The sequence below is a fragment of the Ceratotherium simum genome, chromosome 6, assembly GCF_057802395.1.
Source record: "Ceratotherium simum simum isolate JZ-2026a chromosome 6, ASM5780239v1, whole genome shotgun sequence".
Classification (NCBI taxonomy): Eukaryota; Metazoa; Chordata; class Mammalia; order Perissodactyla; family Rhinocerotidae; genus Ceratotherium; species Ceratotherium simum.
The window spans coordinates 45,244,926-45,262,857 of record NC_141905.1 but is presented as its reverse complement, the minus strand read 5'-3'; the positions used below and the strand labels follow the sequence as shown (position 1 = coordinate 45,262,857).

Genomic DNA, 17,932 nt, shown 5'->3' with positions numbered 1-17,932 from the left:
TTGGACTTGGATCTTAGAGTTATTTGAGGAAGAACATATTTCAAGGTCTAGCATTTTTCATCTTCAACATCCTGACACCTCCCTACAACGTGTTTTAATAGGCACTGACCTTATTGAGGGCTATTGCCTTTTAAAATGCTATCTCCTTTTTATCCTGATGTCAGCATAGTGTCAGAGTTAGCTTTCCTAAAACTGAATATCAATAGGATTAACAATAAAATGATATTATTAATGCTGTAATAAATAGCAGGAATTCAACAGCATCAGTTAAGCAAAAATAAAACCGGATAGTCACTAGATAAATAATATTTTATTTGAATATTTTGTATGTTCATTTTACAGCTAGTCTTAAATGCATAAAACTGAGCATATATTTAATACAAATTTTATTTTTGTAATATAAGCAGTATGATATAGATAAATCTCTGTTTCTAAAAATGAAAATCATAAAGCTTTTCTCTTTCTCATTTAGTAATGAAGGTCAAAGTAGAACCCAATGGCTGATTCTCTCAGGTAATCTTACGATTTTGAAAGACCCTAGAAACCATCTAAAATTGGACTCTCTTATCTTACAAAAGAAGATTTGAAAATCAGAAAGATTAAGTGACTGAATCAACAATGTTACAAAGTTAATTAGCAACAGCAGACAAACTAAAAGGCAAGGCTTCTGAATTCAAAATCAGCCTGCCCTTCCTCCCCACATCCTACAAGAACAAATTTGGGAAGTAAATTATTTATCTGAGGTATGTGTTTCTATGTACGAGTACAAAACATCCTCGGTTTATAATGCAGGATGTTATCTTTCAGGAAATCATAAATTATTTCCAGTCTTGGACTCAGTATATGACATCACAATTAATTTTAATTATTTATACCATGAATGAAATTTCATCCATAGCACTCTTTTCTGTAAGAACAAAATAAAATATGAATAAAGAAGAAGTTGTGCAAAGATAGACTTAAGAGGCTTAAACTTTGGAAAAGATATAATTAAAAAAAGATAAAAAGTCAAATTTTTTGGCTATGACCATAGTACTCAGTAGTAATGACATGATGTTGTTGACATTTAGAGAACTGTACAATCTGTGTTGTAATTTTCTATTAAATGTGCCAACATATGCTAGAAGGTGTCTATTTGTAACTCTACATTTCTTATAGAGTTGTTTCTAAGCTGAAGGTTATAGGTATTTGTATTGCTTTCACTAGTAGACTTGTAAACAGAGAAATTACTTTCTGTTTTCTTTTGTAGCCCACCAACATTGTGCTAGAAAAGCTATATTTACAGCTCAACGTTCACAGGTTCTATTTTACTATTTTGGAAGTACATACAGGAATCTATAGGCGCTAAGATTTTAGATTTAAAACCAACTTAGGAAGTCAGAGACACTTCTCAGGGGATGTTACAGGGAGAGTTTTAAGACGCAAGATGTACTTAGGTATAAAAAGCATAGGGCACTACAGACAGGGGGAAACACATGTGTGAATTCACAGAGCAATAAACAAGAAAACTATAACTTCTGTACAACTAAAGAGAAGGGTATAAATAGGGCAATGATAGGAGTTAAGACTAGAGAGTTGAGCAAAGGCCAGATCATTTAGGGGCTCATGTGCTAATCTTATTGATTTAAACTTCATCTTGACAATGGGGATTGGTTAAGCAGGATATCATTAAGCAGGGTAATGATAGGCTCAGGTGTGCCAAGTAACACATGGTTCCCACAACACACCATGCTTTGTCAAGTATCTGTGTCTTTGCTTGGATATCTCATTACATTCCTGTCCAAGTTAACCTGCACTTGTAATTATCTATTATTGCATGTCAAGATTTACCTGTGCCTCCATATGAATGTTATGAGGGCAGCGATCTCATCTTATTTTATATTTCCAGTGCTTCCCCAAGAGGCTAGGAATTGTGGTAACTCAGTAAATTTTTGTTACAATGAATAACCCCATCATTTTTTATTAATGTTAAGTATATCATGTGAAGGTATTTTAAAGAATATCTATTCACAATGGAAAAATAATTTTATTTGAGAATGGATGATTTAATTTTGTGTTAATTAGATATATCCTTAAATTTCATGAAAAAAATTGGGAATCCAAAAAGTATGTCATGCCATGAATCAATCGTTTTATTATAATTTTATTAAGAGATATTTGGGCGAAGGAACTGTCTTTTATTCTCTGTATCTTCATAAATACCTAATAGTAGTACTTTAATCATTTTAAGATTAAATATTTACTTAATTTAATTCAATTAAATAAGTGTGAGGAGACCTACATACACCAATGAGTAAATACTATTTCAAAATATCTTATTACTTTTTTTAATCTTTTGGTTTTTATCTGTACTTGTATGCTTATCAAAGACTTAACAAAAAAAAGCACTATAGACTATCACTCCTCTTACTCTCTGAATCTTTAGCTAGCTTACTCAATTAGAATAATAAATGTATAAACAGTTAATTCATATCATCCTTATTTTGAGAGTCAGTGTTATTTAAATTTATGGATTGAGGTTGCCAATCTAAAAAGAATAAGACAGAAAATTGCCATTTTTGATGTCTTTATTTAATTAGGCTTATATGTCACTGTTGCTGGTTGGGTCAATTTGTGAAATATATCACAATCTATACTTTTATATTCATAATTTTCAAATAACAAAGGAAATACTGAAAGCAAAGCCTCACAACTCTTTAGTTCATTCATCAAGTCAATTTGAAGGATTAATTTTTGTCCAGAAAATAGCAAATATCATTATCCTACAGGGAACATGACATTATCCTAGCAAGTAGAATGGAAGTATACAGATTTTATTCTCTGCAGGTTCCACTCGATGTTTGACCAAGTTCCCAAATCATTGTCCATAAAAAAAGCAATGAGGTAGGTCGACTAAATGCCTAGTATCACTGAAAAGACCTGTATATTTGGATTCTGAAAATGGCACTTTGCTTCCTGGAATGGAATACAACTTTACTCAGGTAAAAATCTATTATTGTACCAATTATTGTAGTCAACAGATTACCTAGGCAAATTAGTGATCTGACTTGCAAATAGGGACCGAGTAAGAAGTGGATTATAAAATTTCATTCATTAAACTATAAAGAGGTTAAAAACATGTCAATCATAATATATAAGCAAATATAGATTAAACCAGATCTATTTAGCACAGCACTATCCTAAATTTAAAAAAGTCATATAATGATGTATACTTGAAATTTATACAATGTTATAAACCAATGTTACCGCAATAAACAAACAAAAGGCATAAAATAAATTGTTGACTATTAAAGAGTCTTAATAAAAGTTTAAATGATAAAAACAAAAAGTGCCTTTATTCTTATAATTAGCATTATTAGTATTGCTATTAATCAATTGTAGTATTTTTTTACCCAGAACAATAATTACAAAAGGTTATAGTTATGGAACAGAGCGGAGGAAAAAGTTTTAGAATCCAACAGCGCTGTGTTCAAGTTACAGTTCTATCACTTTTCTACTGGCTGGGTGGGAGTGTGGGCAAGGGGGCATTTAGCCAAGTCAATTATCCTCTTTTGGCCTCAGATTTCTGGTCTGCAAAAATAAACACAGTTATGCAAAAATCACAATGTTGTTGTTAAGATTAGAAATTATGTATACAAAGTAGCTTGCATGGTATCTGGCCCTAGTGCATGCTCAATCATCTTTAACTCCCCTGCAGAATAACCCAGAATGAATGAAGCTATTATTGAAAATCCATTCAAACTTTGACTCAAATATTTTAGATTCTGTAACTACTCAATATATAAAAGCATTCTATATGTTACTTCACAAGAAACAGCCATTAACTGCTTTCTCACATTCAGGCATATACATCTATTTTCCTTTCGGATATATGAACTATAGCCACACCCAACTAAAGATGCACAAAATTGAACTCATCCCCTTTACCCAAACCATGTGCACCATCTTGACATCGCCATTACCTAGTTAACTTAGACAAAGACCTGGAATTTTTTTTCTTTTTTCTTGACAACTCCATTTCTCTATTCTTCCTAACATGCCCAGTGTAAGCCATCAGCAACATTCTCCCTGGGCTCTTCCAAGTGGTGATGTGCTACCTAATTTCTCTACAGTTTTGTCCTACAGTTTTCTCCCTCTCACATCTGTCTTCCATAGGAACATGAGTGATTTTCAAGAAACTAAAATCATCTCAGATGACTTTCTTTAAAGTCTTTTAAAAGACTTTAAAGTTCTTCCAAGAATTTCATCCATTGACTAGATAAGTCCAAGCTTCTTAACAAAACAAAATTAAAATTTCCATGATATGGCCCTTAACTCTCTTGCCCCTCCTTGAATCAGTTTATGAACTAGTAACCCTGACTGGCTTGTAATTATCTATAAACTCCAAGCGATTTCAGACCTCTCAGTCTATCTAAATAATGTGACATACTTTTTTTTTTCCCGGTCAACCTCTACTCATTCTCCTAAACTCATCTGTTTGGGAGGCCTTCTAAGTACTGCCTCATTATGACAAGTGCCCTAATCAATGTCCCAAGAGGCCAAGAATTTACCTCAATCCTAAATTCACCATGCTAATTTGAATTTAATTATTTATAGTCCTACTTTCCACACTTAACTGTAATGTTTTTCTTTGGCCTACAATTGACAGTACTATGTTTATCTTTGTATTTCCAGAACATAATAAATGGCAGTTACATGATAAATGGTTTGTTGGACTGAATAGAAAATTTTACTCTCACAGACACCAATTTTTTTGACTTTTTGGTGACAAAGTTAGACAGAATTGGTGTATACTAAGAGGGAAGGCATAACAATTTCAAAGCTGCCTCCTCATTTTGGGGTATCCTTAGAGATATTTGAGTTTTCTATTACACCATCTTGTATTCCAATTCATTTATTTAAAAAACCAAAAAGATATTTGTTAAGAACCTAGAAAAACAAACAAAAAAAGATGTTTGTTAAGAACTTAGGGCATTCGAGGAATTGTTTTGGCTTCTGGAGGCATGAAACAACCAAACCACAATGAGTCTTGCCCTTGTGAGCGAAAACTCTAGTGGGGACGAGGCAAGGCAGACAATAAACTTCATACTCTAAATGAAAATACATGATAGTATATTCCATGGTGATAAGTACAGCAGGAAAAAATAATGCCAGGAAAGGGGTATTAAAATATTGAGAGGCTGTTGCAATTGTAAACAGTTTGTCAGAAAAGACTTCCAAAGAAAGTGATGATTGGGTAATGACTAGAAGGAAATGAGGCCATGGAGAAATCTGAGGAAGGAGCCATCCAGGCTGAGAGACGAAAGTCAAGTTTACAGGTCTGAAGGTAACTGGGAGCCTTGGGGACAGATAGGAGACTGACTAGTGTGATGACTGGAGTGGACTAAGAGAAGCAGAGTTGAGCAAGAGATGATGTTAGTATGAAGAGGTGACTCAGGGAGTGTCCTGTAGCTGGTGGCAACTGGAAACTGTGCTGGGCTCCACTGGCCTTTTTAACAATTTTGCCTTTTACTTCAAGTCAGATGTGAAACCACAGGAGATCTTGAACAAAAAGAAAGAAATGTTTTCTATATTACTAGAATTACTCAGGCTACTGTAGTGAGAAGAAACTGAAGGGGGGCATGGGCAGAAGTCTAATTAGAAGAGGTTTTCAACACTCCAAACTAGAGAGAACAATGGCTTGGACTGGGATGTTAATAACAAGAGTGATTGGAATCATTGGTTTCTGAATATGTTTTGGGGGTAGAGCTTAGAGGAGTTGCTCAAGATTATATTTGGAGTTTGAGAGAGAGGGAGGCATTGAGCATGGCTCCAAGGGTGTTTTGCCAGAGCGACTGCAAGATTGGAGATGCCTTAAGTCACGTATTGGATATTGAAAGCCACCAAGAATTTTGACAAAAGTACTGTTGAAGCGAATGTCAGACAGGCCTGAACGAAGTTCTTCCAGAGCGACCTGCAGGTCTGTAAATGACAGTGAGAGATGAAGTTACAGAGAAGAACAGGAGTAGTGGATAGTATATTCTTATAATATGAGATTCAAAGAGAAAAGACTAAGGAGAAGGAGGAAGAATAGTCTAGAAATATCAATGAGGAAATAGGGGTCTACCTACGACAACTCCATGATTAATGATAAGAAAGTTGTGGAGAAAAAATTCCCCACGTGGATGTGCTGTAGGGCAAACACTGCCCTGTTCTCTGCTCTGGGAGAAGGCTAAAAGAAGGTTTTAAAAACTGGTTTTGTTATAGTTCTCCTGTCAAATTGCCTGGCCCTGGTGTAGTTTTGGGTAGTAGCTCTTTGAGAATTTTCCCTATTTCCTCTATAAAATTGATCTGTTAAGATTTCTTAACCTTTGAGATCAACTTTGGTAAATTATATCTTTTTGAAAAATTATCTATTTCATTCATGTTTTCAAATTTTGCATATATTAAAGCAAGGTTGTTTCTTATGACTATTTGAATTTCTTCTGTTTCTGTATTATTTCTCTGTTAGAATTTATTATGTAAAGTTGCCTATCTCCCTTTTTTGATTAGGTTAGTTGGTGGTTTATCCATTTAATTATGTTTTCATTTTTTTTTCAGAGAACCCAATTTGGATTTATTCATTGGTTTTAGAGATGTTTACAACTCAATTATACTTGCTGTTATACTTGTTAATTTTTTCCTGTGTTTCTTTGTATTTTTTGTTTGTATCTTTTATGAGATATCATAATAACTATATAATATCTTTGTAAAAATTTCTCAAAAAGAAAAGGACAGACTACTTTCACTAACTAAAATAACAAACAATCCAGCAGTTTATTTCAAGATTAAAACATCATGGCCTAGTGGGATTTATACCAGGAATGAAAAATAGATTTAGTTAGGAACTACTTTAAGATCAATCATCATATCATTAGCTCAAGATTAAAGTCATTACTACCTTCATAGATGATGGACATTTATCTGACCTGAATAAAGCATCAGTCTTATTTTTGAAAGTCCATAATATAAGAATAGATAGATACTTTCCTAATAAAATAAAAGACATGTTTTTAAAACCATAGACCAATATAATGGGAAAACATGGGAGGCATTTCCACTTGAGTTAAAAAGAAGACAACCATTTTTATTGGAAGGACTAGCAAATGAAATTAAAGGAAAGAAAGAAAAAGGGAATAAGGATATAAAATTATCACTATTTATAAAATAGATTCCTGGATAAGATAGAAGAATCAACTAGAAAACTATAAAAACATAAGAGAATTAAATGAGAAAGTGGGTTAAAAATTAATATAAAGAGATTAATAGCTTTCATATATGTAAACATCAACTAGATAGAAGAATAAGGAAAAAGGATTCTATTTACAATAACGATAAAAGATATAGAAATAGTCCAACAAAGAAATGTATAGGACTTGTATAAACAAGATACTTAAGTAATAAAAACTACTAAAGGATACAACAGAAAGCATGGACAAATGAAGAGACAGAAAGTTCTTTGGTAGAAAGATTCAACATCAAAAATATACAATTTAGGGGCTGGCCTGGTGGCGCAAGCGGTTAAGTGTGCACACTCTGCTGCGGTGGCCCAGGGTTCGCCGGTTTGGATCCCGGGCGTGCACCCACACACCGCTTGTTAAGTCATGCTGTGGTGGCGTCCCATATAAAGGAGAGGAAGATAGGCATGGATGTTAGCCCAGGGCCAGTCTTTCTCAGCAAAAAAGAGGAGGATTGGCATCGGATGTTAGCTCAGGGCTGGTCTTCCTCACACTCACAAAAAATATATACAATTTAATCTTAAGTAATTAATTTATAAATTTAATGTGTTCCTAATAAAAATATAATTTAAAAAACTGAACCGGCTTACACAACGTCAAAGAAAAAAATTAATAGAAAGAGTAACTAGGAAATTTTTTAGGGAAAAACATCATTGAGGTAAGTTCGCATTACTAGATTATAAAACATAGTTTAAAACCTTAAGCACTAAAATTATGTGACAATAGCTCATGAAAAGATAGGTGAACTAATGGAATAGAAGAGAACGTCTAGAATCAAATTCAAATACCTAAGAAAATGTATGATGTAATAAATGTAACATCTCAAATTAGTGAGAAAAAGATGAACTATCCAATATATTGTGTGGGGAAAACAGCATAGTCACTTGAAAAAAATATTGCTGCATTGATAACCTCCTACTATACATTAGGACACATCCCAAATGCAACAAAGATTTAAATATACAATATGAATCTGTAAAATCATTAATAGAAAACATGGAATAATTTTAATCTGGGTTTAACATATCAATAGAGACACGGGCAAAGATTGTGAACACAGAATTTACAGAAAAAGTAATAGAATTGGCTCTTAAACACAGGAAATATACTGAAACTCACTCATTATCAAACAGATAAAAAATAGATGCTATCTTTTATCTATCAGATTGGCAAAAATCCAAATGCCTGATATGACACACAGCTAGGAGATTGTGTAGAATTAGCCATTCTCAGACTTGACAGTTGGAATTTTAAATTATTATAAACCCTATAGAATATAATTTGGTAGTTATCTCTAGAACTTAAAATGGCATATACTCTTTGGTCTTACTTCTGGGAATCTACTCTATTGATATACTTGCACACATTCAAAATGATGCACTTTCAATGTTATTTATTTCTTCATTATCAGTAAAAGAGAAACTGAAATTTAAAAACCCATCAATAGTGGATTTCTTAAACAGTATTACATACATACCAGGGAATATTATATATCTGTGAAAAAAGTTTTCAGGGAATTATGTGGTATTCATATGAAAAGATATCCCTAGGATATATTGTGAGGGGGAAAAAAATCCTAGCAAGATGCAGGAATGTATTAATATTCATATTTTCTTGAAATGCATACTGAAATTAAGCAAGAAATTAATAAAAGATCAGGTAGGGAACCAGATAAATGCAGTTGTAAGAGTGGGAAGTCTTGCTTTTTACTCTCTCACACTCTCTCTCTCTACTTATCTATATATTTGAATATGTATATATAGAACACATAGATATATTCTATAGACAAATGATAAATTCTATAATAAATTTTAGAGATATAATATATATATTTGGATGTATGTGGACCTATATGTTTATGTGTGTATACATATTTATATAGATAGATAGAATATATACATATATTTAAATAATTACCCAGACACTGAGTGGTGGCTTCAAAACCCTGAGACATTCCATATTACTGCCACATCTGTGACTTCCCACTATCGGCAACCTTGCTTTTCAAATTGGATACACGCCTCTGATATTTCCCAGTTCCGCCCCTAAAACAGAGACTCGCATCCTTCACATCTGTGAAATCATAGTTAATTATATTGTGGTTTAATCTTATCTTTATTGTCCTTTTCCCACAATTTAAACAAATAAGAATATGCAGTTCCTGCGAATCCGGTCTCTCTAATTTTCTGATCTAATTTAGATGTTTATAGGATAAAAGAATGCTTGCTGCACTCCTCAGATAACTATGGGGTTAAAGTGGAGCGGTGAAAAGACGTGTGGGTTCTAATATAAATTACCTTCTCTCTGCAGGAGGAGCATTATCCGCTGCTTGGACCGTGAGCGCGTACGTCCGCCCGACTATCAGTTCCACCCCCGGAACGATGGTGATGAGCCCTGTTGTTTTATTGATGATGAAGTCTCCCCGCGCCCCGACCAGGATTTCATATGTGATCTCCCCGTTTGACCCTTCGTCTGCGTCGACTGCAGTGAGCTGGAATTGAAAATCACAGCATAAATCTTCTTGGGACTCAACTCTTCACCGTTGCGTCATTTTTCCCCCAACGAAAGGAGCTTGTTTTCAAAGACAAAAAATAAGTAAAGAAAGTTCTTTTGGCGTTTACACTCTTGTTTTCTTGAATTGAGGCTACTATGTTCCCATAGGAAACTGAAGCAATCACAGCAGGAAGCATTGGTTTTTTTTCCCGTTTCTTGTGAGAGTGGTAAAAAAAACTTTTGGAGGTCTTGAAGACTATCTTTATTTAATTTAATAATGAAAAAAAGAGGAAAGTCCTAACAGCAAATCTAATATCCCTATAGGAAATTTAATTTTTTTCTCTATCTTACCTGCTGTCCTTGACACACAAACACATATTACTACAGGCTGAGGCCTGATAAAATGAAATAGGTGAAGCTTCCTGTTATTACTTCCATCCTTCTGTTTGCTCTCATTTTTTTCATTCGTAATATTTTCCTTCCTAATTCCCAGAGACTGTCTTGTCCTGGAGTCCTCTTTATTTAAACTTGGCTTTAGGAAAGGTTCTTAGAACCTTGTTCACACTGACTTATAAAGGACTGATAAGACCTAGAGTACTACCTTTTCAAGGTCAAAGGCATCTCCAGTTGTAGAACATCTAATTAGAAAATTAGAGTATCAAGTGCAAGATACTTTTTTTGAGGAAAGGGAATCCACTCAGAGTCCCTGAAATAATACCACATAAGCATCTATAAAGGTAATTTGCACATATTTATAATCATTTTGGAGCAACTGGTATCCAATAGTTAAAGATTACATTTGCATTATGTGTGAAGAGAATGATGATTATTAATTTCATAAAGCAAAATTAAAGTAATAATGATTTAATATGTTAAATAAGGCTCCTTGACTTCATGATAAATATAAATTCACTTAAGGGGGGAAAACAGACAAAAAAATAGGTTCCTTTGGGAAATTTTATAAAATGCATTTTATAAACGTTCACAGAATTTTGTTTCCATCATACCAAAAATGACAGATGGAGAAAAGAAAGGTGGCCTCAGTTTACACATGAGGGGAAAACAATCAAAAGTTTCCTGTTGAATAAAGAAAACCACATGATCATAATAAATAAATAAACCTGTAGAAAAAAATTTCTTATTTATTGACATTTTCTCATGTATTTCTAATCCCTGAGTTTCACTTCTATAAAGTAGCACATCTTTATTGTTCACAGACTCCTTTGGGGGGCTATTGGACACCCTAGTGCGCCTTCTTAGATAAAATGAGACCGTGCACATTTACTTTGAAATTTGAATTCAATTTCAGGAATGCCGTGTTAATTAATGGCCCATTCAAAGCTTCGTGTTTACTATCTTGATGAGATGTAAACAAAGTGCTTTACACATCCCATCATGCTTAAGGGGATATACTGTTCATATTCTAATTCTATTTTTATTACCCACTGCATTTAGAGTGATAATGTGCATAGAAATAGCATCAACAAAAATAATTGAGAGGAAAAAGGAAATTTGAGAGACTGGCATTAATTCAGCAAAGTCTGAGATTGGGTATTTGGGGGTGGACAGATGTGGTTGCCTGAAGGAAAAGCATTTCACAAAACGATTCTGGGACTTATACGAGAATGACAGACATAGTCCTAAAGGCAAAGGAGAAGGAAACTATGTGCAGAAACAGTCAAAATGAATGATGTATATTTACGGAGAACTATCCAAGCCAGACAAACTCATTCTCTTGTGTGTATGGATAAAATTAGAAAATCAGAGGATGGGGATAGCAGAGAAGATATCAATTTTGATTATAGTAAATCACTTAACACAATGTCTCAGGAAATCTTAATTAAAACTTGGCTCAAATTGGATTCAATATTAACCTTCTTCCTGGGACTTAAATTGGCTAAAGGAATTTAATGATAAATGGCAATGCATCAAGTTAAGAAGAAATGTTGAGGAGCGTGCTTCAGGGATGCAGGTATTATGGCTGGTCTTATTTAACATTTTCATAAATGATGTTGGAAGGGAGGATAAGCTGGATAATAATTAAATTGAAGAAGACACCCGTCTGGGAGGTGCTGTAAATACCAAACATTACTGCAAAGCAAAGGTGATAGAAAACCCCCCAAAACTGCAGAGCCAGCCAATCACAGAAAGGCTAATATATTCAAGTAACACTACTAGCTCCACAGAAACCATTAGCAAGTAGGAAGTTTAACAAATAAGCCAAAAATTAATTCTATGTTTAGGTTACTTAAATAGTTTTATACTATTTTTAAGTCTTTTGGTACTAAATGATAAAATAATGGGTTAAGAATCAACATAATTGAGTCCCCACACATGCAAACGAAAATATTTTGAAGAAATTATTGGTGGTCCAAGATTAGAAAAGAGAGCTGAGACACTGACTCTGCAGACCCCAAAAATGATAATTCTTCCATGAAACACCTTAAAACTAAACTATGGTGGGGATTTAATTCAACTGCAACTCAATGACTCTGTGATCAGTGGTCTATGAGATAGAGGTGTATGAACACTGATCCTAATTTAGAGGGAAAATCTGCCTCCTAAATGAAAAGGGAATGGAGGGGAAGTTGGTTTACTCTCTATGTAAAGCCAAAGTGTTGCTTACAAGTTATTAGATGAAAGTAAAATAAAATCTATGATTTTAATTCTTTCACTTGAATGTTATGATATCTAAATGGCAAGAAACACTAAGTTGTTTACATTTCTTTTCTGTAATGTGTTACAATCCTTTTCAGAAAGTTTAATCTTCCCCTCCCACAATTCCTTCCTCTCAGTACAATATTCCAGATATCTTTATCCTCAGCTGCCTCTCACCCCACCAAAAAAAAAAAAAAAAATTCTGATTGTCCCCTGCTATTTCCTTTCCTGTTCTGGCTGCAGTTTATTTCTCTCTTCAATCTCTCTTTCCTGTGTCTGAGAAATATGGCTTTACATAAAAATACAAATGTAAAGAACATTGGATCATAAACTGAACACAAAAATTCAAATTGGAGTCTCAAAAATGAAGCGAGTATAGAATAAAAGTCATAATTGATATAGAAATAATCACCAGACCTAAACTATAATATAAAAGTGTGTACATAGTGTATATATAAATATGTATATATGTATATATAAATATGTATATATAAAAATATATATACATTCATATTTCATATATATATGAAAACATATATAAATATGTTTTCACTAGAAATGATTTTTGGCTAAATTGATAATGAATAAGTGTGCTGACCATTTGGCGTTTTTGCCTCCTGGGCATTCCTGGGCCCTTGTTTCTAGTAAGAGTCCTTCATGTTCCTTTGGGAAGCTATTCATCTGCTTCACATTCCCTGTTTGGGTGGAGCTGACACTTAGCTCCAGCTATGGGAGTGAGATTCAGGCCTGGACACCGGTTCAAGAATTGGCAGGTTATCTAAGTTACTTTAGTCAGGGTGACTTCTAGAAACAGTGGAAAAGAGTAGCTCTTATTTCTTCTGGGGCTAGACTGGTGAATTTACATCTGATGTTTTTGCTGATTTTCTTGTCTTCATTGGGTCTGCCTAAGACAGCGGCGCACAAGAATGCAATGTCAAGAAATAGGGAGAGAATATCAGTGATAACACTGTTTCCAGGTATGCCTGAGCAAATTTACCACTGAACTTTCCTGATGTATGAGCCAGTCTATGGCCATACCACCCTGAATGCACCTGATCTGATCTATGAGCCAAAAATACACTTTTTAAAAAAAAAAACTAGTTTAATTTGAAATTATGTCACTTCAGCCATAAGAATCCTAAATATTATAGGAAAAGAGTTTTATGATTAATTATTTTTCTTGGCTTTCTTTATGAATATTTACTCCTCTAGGATTATTGTACTTTAAAATTTTGGTAGGTGGTGCCATGTGATCATTAATACATCAAACCATCTTTGATTCAACCTATGGTTATTCATTACAATGGACAGAAGATCATACTATGAAAGTGGTCGAGTTGCTCTTATATAGAAATCATGATGAAGTATGTAAAACAAGTAATTATATATATATATACACACACACACAGATAAATAACAAGTAAATATTTTTCCTGTAATAATAGTTGGACTTTTAAACAAAGCAATTATCTAAATTGTAAAATTAAGCACTTTTAAAAATATACATTTCTTGGAAAGTCTTTTTTAATCTCTTTATTATTCAGGTTAACCATTCAAACTAGGCAAACAAAAAAATAGAACTACTTGAGTAAAATTTTGTGATATTTGGTACAAGATAAGGTCATGAATATTCAGGTTCCGTGTTTTTCTTAAATAAAGTTTGATTTGCAAAGTAAACTCCAGATTGATGGCATGCTAAAACATGTAAATCTGAGTTTAGAAAAGTCTGGATAATATTGTATCCTTTTGGCTAGAAAAGAGTTATAGAAGTAAGCTAGCTGAGATCACTTGGCAGTAATCATAATAACAGAATTAATTTCTAATCTTGATTTAGGAAAAATAATAATCTGGAAAAAAACATTCATTTCAAAATAATTAATGAGAATCTGCAATGGTCTCAGGCACCATGCTAAGAGCTGGATATAAGTTAAACTTGGTGAATAAAAATTGGGCCCTGCTTTTTTTTTTTTGGAATTTACTGTTAGATGAGGAAGATTATTAATAATAAACGAAGACATTCATATTGACATGTTGTGACAAGTACTATTAAAAAATGAACATAAAGAACAATGAATAGGTTACAGGGTAGATATGAAAGTCCTTTGAAGAATATGAATTAAGAGCAGTTCGTGGAAAACGGAAGGGCATGTGTGAGGATCCTGAGGTTAAGAGAATGAACAAGGCTTTCAAGGAGGTTGCATGTGATGAACCAGGGAAAGACTAACATGTGACGAAGTTGCAAAGACTAGTAGAAGCAAGACGATGAAGGTTTTTATGGGCTGTTATAAAACATTTTGAGAATCACGGTGTGAGACGACTAAATAATGAAAAGATTTACTTATATTTGATATTTAATATGTATAGTAGTCTCTGCACTCTTTTTTTCTCCTTTTTTTTTTTTTTTTGTTTTGAGGGCAGGAAAAGCTGGGGAAAGTGACATGATTTTGGATAAGTTTATAAGAGAATGGCAGTGAATTCTTTTAATGGTTCTTGTTTATAACAAAAATACAATACAACTGTGCTGGTCTCCAAAACATGGACCAAAACATTTCACACCTGATTTAGATAACAAAATAAATTTGAAGAAAAAATGTTTTGATCAACAGCATAAATACCAATCAAACAGTGAAGAATGAAACCACGTTGCTTTCTACGGTATGCCCAGGCTACATTTATACCATTGTTTTCTGCTATTGTGAAAAGGGATTTCCTGATTTATGCAGACAGAAATTTGGCATTCTTAATGACAAAAAGTGTTCTGGAAACCTCACAATTTAAGTATTTTTTTCAATCTAGTGCTTTTTATTAGTACAGTAGATATTCTATTAGTAAGGGATTTCCTTGTATTGTAACTTTCAATGAATTTCACGTAGGGAGTGTAAATGGTGAGAGATGGTGCTGTGGTGAGGATTTCCTTAAGAAATATTCATTGAGGAGACACTCACTGCCCTTTTCAGAATCTCAGATAGTGTTTGAGGTTTGGCTGATTTTGATTTCTAGCTATAGTAGAAAAAAGATTGCACTGTGTTTCTAGACATTCACTTCTGTTTCCTAGTATGTCATGCTGATTCCTTTCATTTTGTATTTTACACTTAATAAAGTAGATTTGGTCTGTTTCTTATTTGGTCTATTTGTGGAAATATAAGAAGCACAGTTCTTGAAGACTTGTGTAATAGGTTGCAGAATTACTTGTATGTTAAACAATTTGTGATATTCCAATTTTCTTCAGACAGTATTCCTTTGATTATTTTAATTCAACATAGCAAGAATTCAATACATCAACAGATCTATTGTCTTATAATTTTTATTAGACATAGAGATTGATGCCTAACATGAAATTTAGGGTCCTATAAAATGAATACATTTGCACAGTAGTGGTATAAAAACAAACTATAATCCATGACTTATAATTGATGCATGAAAATATTTAACTTATTTTAGCAAAAAGAAAAGGCATTTTTCTCCTGTTAATACAGTGTCTTTATTTAATTTAATTTATTTGTTTCCCTCCACTTCATCATCGGAATCCCTGTTTTCAAAATGCTGTCCCTCCTTTATACTATACATCTAGTTCCATCACTACTACCTGACTGAAATTGCTTTTTTAAAATGGCATAGAGGAGTAGCTAGGAGGCAGGACTTCTGGCTCTGGTGGTGTGAGAAGGTCAGATAATTCTTTTTCCAAAAAGTAAGTATAAATCTAAGCAAAATTGTCAAAAATACCATTTAGGGCTCTAAAGATTCCCTAACATGAACAAATTTAGAGGAATTATTCATGAAGAATTGCTGCAACTTTAGGTAAGAAAAGCAGGAGTCAGCAGCCTTCTTGTTTGGGTGTCACTCTATTTCCCCCACCACTCACCACTCAAATACAATTATCACGTAAGGTTCATAAGGGTAGGACTGGCCATAAAAAACAGCAGATTTGCTTCAAGAGAGGATAGACTCAATTCAGCATTAATAAAAGAATCAAGCACAGTGGGAATTGAATAAAGAACAACCTCAGCTCTGCCAATACAAGTTGTGGTCCTAGTTGGGGTAAGCTGTAAACAAGCTAGAAATTTAGCAGAAAGAACCAGAAAATGAGAGCCCAATAGAAGTTCTGAATAAGATTTCCACACATTTCTGACACTATACACATTCATAGCGGAGAAATGAGAAGGCCATGAGAATGTAATGAGAATGTAAATGAGAATGTAAATGCCAAAAGGAAGTCCTGAGAACTGTATGAACTTTCAATGCTCTCCCCAACCCAAATTCAGATCAACTGGCAAAGGGTAGAAGCCTTATGGGCTTGAGGTGTTTGTGCAAACCTTGGTCCAAATTATTGGCTGACCTTAAGCTCTGCAGAAACAAGAACAACTCATAAGAAGTCAGCTAAAAATTAAAAATAAGAATGAAAGCAAAACGTGTGCAGAGACATTAGGAGCTGCACACTTAAATGAAGCAGATACAGCAGATGAAATTCAGACATGTTATTTAAAAAAAAATCCTCAAGGTCAATATTCAAAACCCAGTTAAAACAAACAAATAGCATAATATATAAATCAATAAATCTAAAGACTGTTAAAGAAGAAAATTATTCTGATCCTTATAAAAATGGTAAGGAAGACTTTATTCAGGACCTTGTGATAGGTGTCAAGACATTACAACAGGAGAGAGAGATTGGGCTCAACTCAACTCCAAATACAGTAAGGATAGCTGGGGATTTATAGTCAAGAGCAGAATGAGGGGGTCAGTGGATGGAAAATTACTAGGAGGTGACATCAATGGTAGGGGGACTCTTGCTAAACCAACTTAACAATATTCTTGCAGAAGGCAGGCCAGCGTGATTAGATATCAAGGATGGTTAATGGGGATTTTGATCAGATATTGAGGGTGGGGGATTCTCTATAAACTGACTGAGCAGCATTCTTTATAATTTTATTTTATTTATTTATCTTTCCCCCCAAAGCCCCAGTAGATAGTTATATGTCATAGCTGCACATCCTTCTAGTTACTGTACGTGGGACGCGGCCTCAGCGTGGCCGGAGAAGCGGTGCGTTGGTGCGCGCCCAGGATCCGAACCCGGGCCGCCAGCAGCGGAGCGCGCGCACTTAACCGCTAAACCACGGGGCCGGCCCAACAGCATTCTTGCTAAAACTGGAGCAGGAAGGCCAAAGACAAGGCCCAAGAATGATGCCTAGTTGAAAAGATGGCTCACAGGAGCCTAACTAAAGTTTGGTCAAGAAGAGAGTTTTTGTTAAGATCCAAGAAGCTCAATGGACTCAAATAGGAAAAACACAAAGAGATCCACACCTAAACACATCACAGTCAAATTGGTGAAAGACAAAGAGAATACCTTGAAAGCATCAAGAAAAAAGACTCATTTCATAAAAGAAAACAATGTATGGTTCATGGCTGACTTCTTATCATAAGCAATGGAGGCCAAGAGGCACAGGCCTGACATGTTCAAAGTACTGGGGTTAAAATCAACAACCATCTATCAACCAAGTATAATATATCCAGCAAATTTATCCTTAATA

General features: G+C 34.1%; 1 protein-coding gene across 7 annotated transcripts in view; it reads right to left on the bottom strand.

Annotated features, from left to right (window-relative positions):
* Positions 1 to 17,932, bottom strand: part of PCDH15 (protocadherin related 15) — a 1,681,754-nt gene that overhangs the window by 306,704 nt on the left and 1,357,118 nt on the right. For all 7 annotated transcript variants that reach the window (XM_087432193.1, XM_087432194.1, XM_087432195.1 and 4 more), the window contains one exon: positions 9,554 to 9,747. In XM_087432193.1, coding sequence (XP_087288319.1) covers positions 9,554 to 9,747 — 194 coding nt within the window. The remainder of the gene's footprint in view (positions 1 to 9,553; positions 9,748 to 17,932) is intronic.